The sequence below is a fragment of the Tasmannia lanceolata genome, unplaced genomic scaffold (genome assembly GCF_043159265.1).
Source record: "Tasmannia lanceolata isolate RefF3 unplaced genomic scaffold, GAP_Taslan_0.1 ptg000018l, whole genome shotgun sequence".
Taxonomy (NCBI): Eukaryota; Viridiplantae; Streptophyta; class Magnoliopsida; order Canellales; family Winteraceae; genus Tasmannia; species Tasmannia lanceolata.
The window spans coordinates 6444069-6457146 of record NW_027518695.1 but is presented as its reverse complement, the minus strand read 5'-3'; the positions used below and the strand labels follow the sequence as shown (position 1 = coordinate 6457146).

Sequence of the window (13078 nt, the reverse complement as noted above, 5' to 3'; positions counted from 1 at the left end):
TTACCCGTTTGCCGGGTCTAAATAAAATGCTGTCAACCATCTTGATTAGATTATCTAGGCCCTCCATCCATCGAAGAAGCTTCAATCAAAGCCTCATTCCGCTAAAAAATTTAACCGTTGATTTATGTAGTCCTTTATCTAACTAGATTAGATATATCTTTTACGGTTGATCCTGAAAGTGACTTTCTGCTTAGCTGTTCTCTTTTTATATTGGGCTGACTGAGTCTCCCACGACACGTAATCACCCGTGTTTTTTTGTACGAAGAAACAGACCCGTGGCATCTTTCCTTTTCTCGCTTCTTCTTGTTCGCCTCATCAACCAAAACCATTACCATTACCAAAACCTAAACCCGATTAAATCTCTCCCTCTAAACCCCCTTTTTTCTCTCCTTCCATTCCTCCGCCTTTTTTCAGGTAGGTTTTCTTCTTCTCTTGTCTAAATTTCTCATCATGTTTTTCATTCTATTGATTCTTTCCATTTCTTATGCAATTTCTGCACCCCAGATCACAGATCTTTCCATTATCTTCGCTTTAATTTTGCTTTCAAATTTATATCTCTGTTTGTTAAAATCTACTTGAAATTTAGACCTTTTTTTTTTTTAAATGTTCATTCGCAGGATAGGTTTTGGATCTCGCAAACGGAGATACGATGAGGCTGTGAGAGGGATTTCTAGCCTCTCTCACGCATATACGCTTATAGATTTCTTTGTTTTCTCTTCTGTTTATTTACATTTCATTTCTTATAAGAAAAAGGGCAATCTCGTTTCCTTTTTTCTACATGTGCATATGTTATTCTGGAAATTTGGATAAATATCATGGGTTTTCTGAATTCTATATTATCGACGAGCAGTACTCAGGTTGAGGACTCCCCTGTCAGCGGCGGAGGCCTCAGGTAAACCCTTTCTTTCTCTGAATGATCTTTTTCAGCTCTTTTTTTTTTTTGTAATGGATTGTTAGTATTGGTGTAAGGTGCAACCTTGCGCATTTTTGTTGAAATAATCGGCCTTGTCGTGTTCACGAATCATCTGATATGCTCCTTTTGATGAGAACAGATAATTGATTTTGTCGTCGTTTGATGCTGAAAATCATCAGAACATCTGAAATTTGAAGTTCTGTTCCATGTAATTGAATCTATTACCTTATTCTATAATAGAACAAAGATTCTGGCATTTATTCAGACTCTCAGTTGGTTGATTAACAGCTAGCTCATTTTAACGGTATCACAATGAATCTGATTGGATCATACTGTTTCTGATAATTATTGTAAGTGTTATTTCGGTGCATTAATTTTGTCTCAGATTTTTGAGAAATGTTTAAACTCGAAATTCCACTTGTCTTCAATGAGTGCCCGAGTCCAATCGGACTCTGAGTTCAGTTCTCGATTGAGTTTTTTTCTTTAACTCAACCCGAGTTTTAAGTTGACTCAGTGAGATCCCCTAGTAATCAGTCAAATTTTTGACCACTTCGACATGTGGTATACTTCGTGTCAAAGTGATTTACTTTACACATCTGTCATTACTCATCACCAGCTTGCTTGGTATCATTTTCCTATTTTGTGCATGAGCGGAGCAGAGGGAGCGCAAGGACTTGACATTTTTTTTTTGAATAGTGGACACTCTAAACATCATGAATCTGTATCAGCTTTTTAATTAGTTTTAGATATCATCTTCGGCTGCTTTGTTGTGCCCCATGCAATTAGTAGAATGAAGCCTAATAGTTTATAGACATTCAGCTAGTTTGGAAATTTCTCCAATGTTGGGTGTCACTTTTGTTCAATTGCCACTTTTGGGCCTTTTACCATTTTTTGTATTTAGGTTGGTTTAAGGTATAACTATATCTTAATTGATGTTTTTAGAGCTGTAGAAGCCTTCTGAGGCATACTATAGTCCATCTGAGGTAAACATTGCTTGATAACTGATATTTACCGTTGACTGACACCCCATACGCCCATGTGGCACTGTTGCTTGTTTTTTCAGAAACATGGTTGTCTTTTGTGCCACATGCTTAGGGTGTTCAGTAAATGTAAATATCAATTGTCCCTCAATTTGCTCCCATTCTTGCGGATACAATCTCATAGCGAAAGCTTCAATCATCTTTTTTCCCTGTTTCGCTGGATGTGGCCACAGGTACTTTGACAAGGACCGCATTCAATGTGGATCCAAATCCATCTCTTACCTTGCCCTTATTCTGAATAAGATCTCATTTCTTGCTTCATATGAAATGAGACTTCTATCGCGTTCTGAATGATAATGTTTTTCTGATCCATTGCATGGATTTCTAAAATACTTGTCACCTGTCAGATGATTTGGTTTAGGACCTTTAGGCGTTGAATTTATGTTTTTTATATGGTTTTTAAGGACCTTATTAATAACAATGGGTTAGATTCTACAAAATTGTGTTTGTGATATGAAACATCTTAATGTTTGACCATTTCGGTCCGCAGGATTTCCCCTTTTCTTTTAATAAAATGTCCGCCACAAATAAAAAAAGAGATTCTACGAGATTGTGTTTGTGATGTGGAACAGATTAATTTTTTAACTACAGGTCCTCTATGCATATCTTAACTTCTAAATTATGATTATCTGCATTGAACATGATTCAGTTGCTCAATATAACCTGTCTTTGTAAATTTTATTCCAGAGTGGTTATAAATCCGAGAAAAGTTAGTGGTATTGAATGTACATAATAACCTCAGTAATTTTGGTTACACACTCGGTATATTTTAGTTGTTTTTACATACATCTGCATGTGGTAGAAGTGTATACTCTTATACTAATCAGCAACCTGTTTTCCCACAACAGTCAGAATGGGAAATTTAGTTATGGATATGCGAGCTCCCCTGGGAAAAGGGCTTCAATGGAAGATTTCTATGAAACCAGAATTGATGGTGTTGATGGAGAAATAGTTGGTCTGTTTGGAGTGTTTGATGGTAAGTATTTATGTTTTTCCATTTGTGCTATAAAATAAAAAAGGTCCATATATGTATGGATTCGGAAATGGAAATCATTCCTTATCAGAAAAATAAAAAAAAGAAAAGAAATTGAGAACTTTCATGCTCAGAAAAGCATCATAATAACATTCAATTTTTTCATTAACAAAAATTCATGCACAAAGAATATGAATTGGTTTCCTTTTCTTGTGCACACTTCCATTATTGCATATGGTAGTCTGTAGGGACATCAAGAATGGATAAAGTGTTAATGTGTTATACATTTGTCCTATTTGATAGTTTCATGCATTGTTTATTGTATATCCAGGTCATGGGGGTGCTCGAGCTGCAGAATATGTCAAACAAAATCTTTTCAGTAATTTGATTGGGCATCCAAAGTTCATAACTGATACCAAATCGGCTATAGGTGCTCTTCTTTTCCCTATCTCAGTATGTATGCTCACTTTTAACATTTTGTACATTTTCCCTTTGGGATTTTACTGACCCCTTACTGCTTCCTCAGCTGATGCATACAACCATACAGACTCGGAATTTCTCAAGTCAGAGAATACTCAAAACAGGGATGCTGGCTCAACAGCTTCCACCGCTATCCTTGTTGGTGATCGTTTGCTAGTTGCAAATGTTGGGGACTCCAGGGCTGTTATCTGCAGGGGTGGAAATGGTAGGCAGTGTGCAAAAATATTTCTTCTTTCCTCAACTGTTTGCAAAGGTTCTGTGTGTGGTCATGACATCTTATGCTAGAATAATCAGACTTTCTACCACCATGAATTTGTTTTTAACAATTATTCTGAGAATCCGGCCCTTGATTCTAGTAATGTCAAGTGTTTCCAATAATACATAAGCTCTCCCAGTCATGATCTGAATGACTTAGTTAGGCATAGTTCCTGGGACTTTAATTTGAATATACAGCTTAATTTGCATGGTAGTCCGCACTTGCTATTTACTTTCAGTCTCATGGCACAATTGCTTTAATGCATAGCTGTCAATACAGGTAACCTCACATTCATTGGTTTTGCAATTGATTTTGTAATGCTAGGATATTCTTTTTCAGCATATGCTTTATGAAGTCCGCATTTGTTTATCCAATTAATATCTAAAACCAATGGGATCATTAGATTCTTGACATCTGTCAATGTATTTAGAAAATGTGTGAAATTACCATTGTTATGGTTGATACCATACTTGCCAAAGTGGGAAGCGAATGTGAGAAGCGATGCTGGAAACGGAGCTAAGAAGCGAGGGGTCTAAAGAAAGAGAAAATGTGGGAAGCAGAAAGTACCAAGGAAGCAATGGGGGAGAGTAGAGGAGATATGTGGGAAGCATAATGAGAGGTGAACATGAAGCATTTAATAAACGTCATTGGAAGCAAACAATAAGATATAGAAAGAGATAGGGTTATAGCCGGTTAGCCGGTTAGGAAGCATTAATGTAGGTTAGGGTTACAACTTACAACTAATTATAAGGATTTCACGGTTGATTAGAATTACAAGTTTTCGGAATTTTTAAGTTTACGAACTTGAGGTTTTATTTATTTATATTTAGTGTTAAGTTTTTCAAAAAATTCACATAAATTTTATTTGAAATGGAAAAATTAATCACCTAATTAAGAAGCATGATCTAAATTAAGAGGAAGAGTATTGGCTAAATTTGGGGAGCAGGAAGAATTTAGCTTCAAAGCAAGTTTCTGTGGAAGGGAGCTTCCAACCCAACTAGGCATGCATCCTGTGCTATGGTTGATATCATGTGATATGTAGGCCCAATGAGGCAGCTTCCGGTACTGTGGTTGATACAATACACAATAGAACGTAATGTTTATAGAATTCATCAAATATGTAAATCATGATCATGCTTTTATATTTGTATAATAATTCATATTGCCTAGTCTTAGAAGCCAAAAATAATACATCTTAAGTGTATTGGCTGATATGCTTGTAAAAATTTTCTTCATATAATGAAATAAAAGCAAGGCTCTCAAGTGGGGCGTGTCACATCATATTGTTAGAAAATGTTTCTCAGTGACGAGTATTGTCGCGTTTGGGTGGCATCTCAAGGGGAATTTTCCGTAAAATCTTGTCTTAATTCTTGTGAGAAGAGGATAACCGACGAGCAACTCAAGGAAGACTGTAATATGATGGTTTCTCCCAGGATTCAAGCATTTGTGGAAGGTGATTTTGAATATGATCAATATGTTGACCATTCAAAAAAAAAAAAAAAACATGATCGATATGTTGGATCGTATTGTGCATGTCTTGGGCTAAACATATCCACGTGAATCAAGTGTATCATGCTAGGACTAGACATATCCACATGAGACATCACAAAATACGAGAGTGGGTGGTACATTATAGGTTTTTGATTGGCTTATGGTTTTCTAGTTATTAGAATTACTACTAATGGAAGTGTTGTCTCACCCACCATCTTATTGAATCATCTTGTGAGTTGTGACTTCCTGCAGCTATAGCTGTTTCAAGGGATCACAAGCCCGACCAAACTGATGAGCGGCAACGGATTGAGGACGCTGGAGGGTTTGTAATGTGGGCTGGTAAGTGATGCTTTCTCCGTGTTGTTGTTGTTTTTTGTTGAAATGGAGTGATGCTTTCTCTGTTATCATCTGGATTGATACTAACATTACAAATTTATGGCATTCTTAACATTTTCTATGATTCTATATCATTTGTGGCATCAATAAAATCACAATGCAACTGCAGGTACTTGGAGAGTTGGTGGCGTTCTTGCTGTTTCTCGTGCATTTGGTGATAGGCTGTTGAAGCAATATGTGGTTGCAGATCCAGAGATTCAGGTATTGGTCTTGTCATTGATATTTTATGGCTAATATATTATTAATTGAAATGTATTTTGAATTCCTCATCACTCTGTATTAGAGATCCTGATTGTGATTCAATTCACTTGGCCATGTGATAGACTTGGTTACCCATATCTCTGAGCTATTTGAATACAAAACTAGGCATGGTCATAGTCGGTAGAGGAATCCTTAATTTCCAGTTGTTAGCCATTCTCCCTTGAGGAAATTATATATATATGAGAAAAGTGTAGCTACACATACGTGTAGCTAACTTAGCTACACCAACGGATTAAAATACGGTGGGCCCCACATTGTTTGGGTGATGCAAACCATTCATTTGATGGGCCCTCACATAGATAGGGTGTGCCCAAAAAATCAGCTCCATAGGTTCATCCCAACCCTACGATTTGTGGAGGCAAAAATGGACGTGTAAAAACCTTCACAAATCTATCCATTTTTGCCTCCACAGTTTGGAGGGTTGAGATCATCCAATGGAGCTGATTTTTTGGGCACACCCTATCAATGTGAGGTCCTATCAAATGAATGGTTTGGATCACCCAAATAATGTGGGCCCACTGTATTTTAAGCCGTCGGTGTAGCTAAGTTAGCTACACGTATGTGTAGCTTCACTTAACTATATATATATATATATATATATATATATATATATATATATATAATTTAATACAATAAGCTGGGATGAAAAGAAGAGAGTTTTTTCCATTTTTTTGAAAATCACATGAGAATTACACGTCACATTTTTTGACTTTTTTGAACAAATGCACCCATTCAACTCATATAATTTCAATCCTAGCCCCCCCCTGTATGCTTTTAACAAAGGCACCCATTAAAGCCCTATAATTTCGATCTTACCCTCCTCCTTTATGGTTTTTTAATTAAAAAACTATAGGGTGATCTTGACCATCCGATTTAAGCTAAGAGGAATTATGGAAACATCTATAGATTGGAGGGCTAGGATCGGCTTATGGAAATGATTTTTGGGGCACAACTTATTTATGTTGTGTTCCATCACATGGACGGTTTGGATCAACCTATGACGTGGTCCGTACAGTTCTTTGTCGGCCGTGCATCGCACGGGTTTTTTACTAGTATATATATGTAGCAGAAGAGAAAAGGAGAGAATTATTTGAATTTCTCTCAAAATTCTATGAGAATTACACATCACTTTTTTTGACTTTTTTTTAATGAAGGCACCCATTCAACCCACATATTTTCAATCCTACCCCCTCCTTTATGCTTTTTAACAAAGGCACCCATTAAAGCCACATAATTTCAATCCTACCCCCCTCCTTTATGCTTTTTTAATTATGGAAACCTCTATAGATTGGAGGGCTAGGATCAGCCTATGGAAATGATTTTACGGGCACAACCTATTGATGTTGTGTTCCATCCAAGGACGGTTTGGATCAACCTATGATGTGGTATGTACAGTTCTTTGTCGGCCTGTGCGTCGCACGGGGTTTTTTACTAGTGTATATATATATATATATATATATATGAGAGAGAGAGAGAGAGAGAGAGAGAGAGAGAGAGAGAGAGAGAGGTGTATTGATGTAGGACACGTTTTTGTCACTTTTTTTTATCTTTTTTGTTAGTTAAATTTTTTAGGTCTCTTTAATTAGTTAACAGTAGATAAAGATGGATTAGTGATAGGATCTTCTAAAGATAAAGTTTGGATTTCTATAAATATGTATCTAGTGTGGATGTAAAAAAGGAGATCTTTTCAATGGAATAAACTCGTTTAAGTTTTTCTCTTCCTTGTGGATTCAAGGTTTTATCTTATTTCCTTGTGGATTCAAGGATATTTTATTAAAGAAGACGGTGTTCTTTTTCTATCAGCTTGAAGACGATGATATTCGCCTCTTTTCGCATGCTTCCCCTTTGTTATGTATCTAGTAGATCGAGTAGATAGCTTATCTATTACGTCGGCTTAAAATACAGTGGGGGCCCACATTGTTTGGGTGATGCAAACCATTCATTTGATGGGCTCTCACATAAATAGGGTGTGCCCAAAAAATCAGCTCCATAGGATCATCCCAACCCTTCGATTTGTGGAGGTTAAAATGGACGGGTGTAAACCTTCACAAATCTGTCCATTTTTTACCTCCACAATTCAAAGGGTTAGGATGATCCGGAGGAGCTGATTTTTGGGGCACACCCTATCTATGTCAGGTCCTATCAAATGAATGCTTTGGATCATCCAAACAATGTGGGCCCACTGTGTTTCTGGCCGACGGAGTAGATAAGTTATCTACTCGATAAATTAGATACACTTTTCTCTGAGAGAGAGAGAGAGAGAGAGAGAGAGAGAGTGTTCCTGCGCAGGGAGCTTCCTTGCCCTTAAGTGGCTTAAAAAGCCACCAATTGGTTCGTATAGCGGGTCCACAAAAAGTGACCAATCGGTGGCTTTTTAAGCCACTTAAGCGCAGAGAGCTCCCTGCACAGCGGCGCAGGAACACTTTTCTCTCTCTCTCTCTCTCTCACACACACACACACACATATACGGGAAATGATAAATGCACCCCTTTTCTTTACATGGGACAGCTAGCTGCACTGTACTTGGCAATCAGGTCCGTTGAGTCCTTCCCATGTGAAGTACATCAGCCCCTCTGAAGTCATAGATAGACTGCAGCTGGCTGTACCAAGTAAAAAAGAGGGGCGGATATCTGCATACCCCTTTGTCAATATCCGCATGATTTTGAATGACATTTTGTGGGGTTGACGTGCTGGGGCAGTATTCCCGGTTATCATGATTGAAAAGAAAATCCTTCCTCTTTTGCCGCTTCCTCAGATTGGAATTCTTCTTCTCCACCAACTTCTGCAACTCTGCCTCCTAAATTGACAATGCCTTTGCCTGGCAGCTTTGCCACTTTCCTCTGCCATCTGTGCCTGCTGGGCTCACTTCGCCTTGTTCATCGCATACTCAGAACAGATGTGCAAACCAGCCATGGGTATAAAAAATGCTCCAGCAAAAGCAGAGCAGAAGGGAGGGCTCCTTTAATGCAGAAAACTATGCCACATTATTTTACCATCCCCTGCCACTTCATTCAAATCCATATAACACATAGTATCTTTGCTTGACCCTTCAAGCTTCACTAGGAACGAATTGCCAAACATACAATCTTCCCCTTTTGTTCTTCTCCTGGTATTCAGATTTCTGCCGGTTTGAGTTCTGATGGTGAAATCTCATGGAATGAATTGCCAAACAACCAATCTCCCCCTTTTGTTCTTGTGGCATTCAGTTTTCTGCAGTTTTGGGTTGCTCTGTCTATGCTTCTGAGTTCTGTAATCTGTTATTTCTGTTTTTGTCCTGTTCTTGCATTTGGGTTTTGATTCAAATCTTCCAATATCGTCGGATCTTCCTAAAATCTTTGTTTGGTGTTTATTGTTTTTACTCTCTTTCTGCATTTTGGTTTTGAATGGAACTTTCTTATTTCTTCCTTTTCCAGTGTTTGCTATCTGTCGTTTGTCCTGTTTTCCCATTTGTGTTTGACCGAAACGTTAACCCTTCATTCTGCATCTAAGATTTTCGCTCTGATCAGTGCTCTCTCTTACCCAGGAAAACTCGCTTCACTCAGTCAAGCCTGTGTTTTCTTACCTTTATGACCAAACCCTTATCCTTCAGGTTAAAACCATCTTTACCTTCTATTTGATCATTGCCATGATCTCTCTCTAGAACCCTCTTTACCTTCTATTTGATCATTGCCATGACCTCTCTCTCTCTCTCTCTCTCTCTCTCTCTCTCTCTCTCCCTCTTTTTGTGTGTGTGGCAACATTCAGAAAAAAGGAGAAAAATCCACTTCGAATTCCACCAGTGCCAACTGGTTTCAAATTCTGTTATCAGTCTACTGAATGCCGATTTTGTTACACTGATTTGAGGAAACTATTTTGTATTTCCTGTTTTACTTCATCTCATCATGATTTCTGCCTTTGAAAAATTACATAAAGATTGGCGCTTCTGTTATTTTAGAGATTAAAATATTAAATTCCATTTATTTTAAATCTTGATTCTCTGATCTGGATCTCAAGGGAAACCAACCCCACATTATCTTCATCTCTTCAATCGTAATCATTTACTCAACCATTGTGGCTACTACCCTGTCTCTTCTACTCTCGGGGATTCATGACGTTGCAGAAAACTTTTATTTGAATGGCAAATGATTTATTAAAGAAAATAGGCAAGCGCGTAATGATCAAGATGGTCAACAGAAAAATTACAAAAAATACAAAATCAAAGGAATAGAAAAGAGAAAACAACAAAAGAGAACCATCCCAACATACAATACACCCTCAAAGAGGCATGTGATGATCAATAAACAAAATCGCCACTGCCAATACCGGATCAAGCTAATGACTGCATCCGAGTTAGCTGATCGCCATACATGTCAAATCTCTATGCCGCATCCCTTCAGTATGTTCAGAATCTCCTTTATGGTATCCACAAATCTCCATGAAAAGTTAATCCCGTCTCACCCATCTGACCATATTGTGACTCCCCTTGGTGACAACATGATTTAGTTGACTGATTGAGCCAATTGAATCCCATTAAGAAATGCCTGAACCTCTATCTCATTAGAATCTTTCTCTCCAATAGGGCATGAAAAAAGCCCAATGCACCTCCCTGTCGGCGCAGCGATCCTCAGGAGCTCCCTAATGCCAGCCGGGCGTATGTAACCAATACTTGAGCCATGAAAGTTAGCTTCAACCTTCCAGGTGGAGGAGTCTCATCCGAGGCGAGAGCCCACAAAATGAAAATTGCTCACCTTAATCTCCTCCCAAGACCTGTGGAAGGATGTTGCAGAAAACATTGTCTATAAACACGTAGAAGCAGGAGTAGTACCAGAGGCAGGAGCTACTTGTGCGAGCAAATGGAATTCCATTTACCTTTTTCCTTTTTTTAAAAAATATACAGGTGACCATTTTGGCCAAATGTGGCTGCTACGGCGTATAAAAATGTCAGAAAAACGACATCTTTTTTTTAGTTGGGTTTTTTTTTTTTTTTTTTTGGGGCGTGGTGTTGGGGGGGGGGGGGGGGGGTGGGGGTGTCTTGACCATCTTGGCCAAATGAGGCTGCTGCAGCCTTTAAAATTTCAGAAAAATGACAAATCTGGGGGTGCATTTTAGGTTTTGTGTTGTGGAGATATCAATCCCCAATTATATATGATTTAAATGTTTGTGTTGGTTTAAAGAATTTTGCATGGTCTATTATTGTGCTTCAGCTGAATAATTTGCGTTCTTTGAAAATCACAGGAAGAGGTGATTGACAGCTCCCTTGAGTTTCTTATCCTTGCAAGCGACGGACTGTGGGACGTTGTTACGAATGAGGTTTTGGTTTTTATTACTTTCACTTCACGTCTACTACTGTGCGGAGCATGTGATGCCCATTATATTTCTACTTTTGAAACTTTCAAAAAAAGAAGAAAAAACTGATTATTTCACTTGGGGTTCTGAAAAAATTCAGGATGCTGTTTCAATGATTAAGCCTATTGAGGATCCAGAAGAGGCAGCCAAGAGGCTAATGCAGGAAGCTTATCAAAGAGGCAGTGCAGACAATATTACCTGTGTCGTTGTCCGTTTCTTGGAAGGCCAAGGAGGAGACCCTGTTCAGTAACCCAACTACTAGCAAAGGATCATCTCCAATTTGGGTTCCAATGGACGAAGAAACAAAAAAAAAAAAAAAAAATCAGAATCCCACGTTCAATTTAACGAAAATCACAATAGGATTAATTTCAAATGTGGTAAGAAAAAGCCTCTCCGGCTGCAAGATTCAACTCTTAGATTTTCAGACCTTGGAACGAAATTGTATTAGTTGAAAAACCCTCAATTTTGTTCCAATAACTGACCTTTTTGCATGTTTATGGAAAGTAGCATGATGATGCTGTACGTATGACCCTGTAAAGTAAAGACTTGAGTATCTATTTGGTTGATGTAGTTACAAGTTCTACTAATAGTTTGCTCAATCTGATAAGCTATCTTTTTGGTTTGCCTTGACAATTCAGATTTTAGGAACATCTCATGGGCTTGCTTTAGAATTTCCTATTTTTCACAAAGTTGGATTTTATGTCAAGATTGAGAGGATTCACATTGACAACAAAATTTCATCCATCCGCTGAAAGAGTCCATCTTTGTATCGTTTATTGTAGCATGAACCATGAGAAAGATTAGTAAATATTTAGGCCATTATAGAAGACTACCCTCGCTAGGATTTCTAGAGAATTCAGTGATGCTCCTTCGTGAAGCTATGGAGCCACTATGTGCTGCAAGCCCTCTTCCCTGTTTGGTTGCACCAAAAATTAAGAAATTAAAGGACATAGTTTTCTTTTCTCTGAAATCAAGAGGAAAATGGACATGGGAATTTGTTTTCTAATCGGACCCTTATAAAAAAACTCAAAAGCACTGCCAAGAAAGGTTAAAGAACTTGACCAAAACTTGTAGAATCTAAAACATGTATTATTCTTCTATAGGTTGCTTGTGCTGCCGAGAAAGCAGAATGAAAACCTCTGTGGAGTCTAAAATTCATATTTTTCTACTTATGAGGGCAACTGTTATTAATGCCTAAAAGACTACCCCGTACATCCACAGCCTTTTTGCATGAGTAACACCATCCATCAAATAAACTCCACGAATAATATTTCATGGCTGCCAAACATACCTGAGGCAAATGATAAATCCATCCCATACCTGAAATAAATTTTTAGAAGGAACAGAAAACATACCTGAGGCAAATGATAAGTCCAACCCAATGTGAGAACATGTGAATGAAAAACAGAAATAGAAACAGAGAGAGAGAGAGAGGATATACCAGTGGTAAGTAGTGTTTAGCTGTCTCGCAGAGTAATGCTAGGAGGTGTCATTATCAATATAGAGAGAGAAGGAAGAGAGAAAGTGAAAGAAAAAAGCATCATTCTCAAGAAATCCAAGCAAGATTTCACCTTTTTTGTGGTTTTTGGCTTGGATTCCATAGGAAATGGAGAAGGGTTACACATCTGCATAAAAACTTAAAATTTCCACATTGTTTCCTACTTGTGAGGATTTGTTATGACATTAATTAATTATATCAGGTGAAGTCTACTACATGAATCAGTTAAATCATAGTCAGCCTCACTCTGAGACGCAAACTAGAATGTATTATAATGCAATTCACCTAAGAAAATCGGAAATCATAGTCAGCCTCTCTCGAGACGCAAACTAGAATGTATTATAATGCAATTCACCTAAGAAAATCGGGGTGCAAATTGGGTCGTGCCCAACCCGAACCCAATGGGTTTAACCCAATTTCTGCTGGGTTAGGTTGAGGCCCTTTG

The 13078-nt window shown here is 38.0% G+C and overlaps 1 protein-coding gene across 2 annotated transcripts; it reads left to right on the top strand.

Moving 5' to 3' along the window:
* The first annotated feature begins 256 nt into the window (after window positions 1–256).
* LOC143849350 (putative protein phosphatase 2C 59) lies at window positions 257–11768 on the top strand. Of its 2 annotated transcripts, XM_077358353.1 has the most exons (9): window positions 257–414; window positions 618–892; window positions 2802–2929; window positions 3258–3356; window positions 3453–3611; window positions 5406–5492; window positions 5659–5750; window positions 11025–11099; window positions 11236–11768. In XM_077358353.1, exons 2-9 carry the CDS (start codon window positions 816–818, stop codon window positions 11383–11385), a joined length of 867 nt encoding a protein of 288 aa, XP_077214468.1. In that variant the 5' UTR covers window positions 257–414; window positions 618–815; the 3' UTR covers window positions 11386–11768. The 2 variants fall into 2 exon arrangements, with proteins under 2 accessions (XP_077214468.1, XP_077214467.1); XM_077358352.1 differs by lacking the exons at window positions 257–414; window positions 618–892 and adding an exon at window positions 1966–2126.
* Window positions 11769–13078: the final 1310 nt, after the last annotated feature.

Coding starts and splice junctions, on each gene's coding strand:
- LOC143849350 (XM_077358352.1), top strand. CDS start 1,981: ATGGTTGTCTTTTGTGCCACATGCTTAGGGTGTTCAGTAAATGTAAAT. Junction 2,930..3,257: donor TCTGTTTGGAGTGTTTGATG/GTAAGTATTTAT, acceptor TTGTATATCCAG/GTCATGGGGGTGCTCGAGCT. Junction 5,493..5,658: donor AGGGTTTGTAATGTGGGCTG/GTAAGTGATGCT, acceptor ATGCAACTGCAG/GTACTTGGAGAGTTGGTGGC.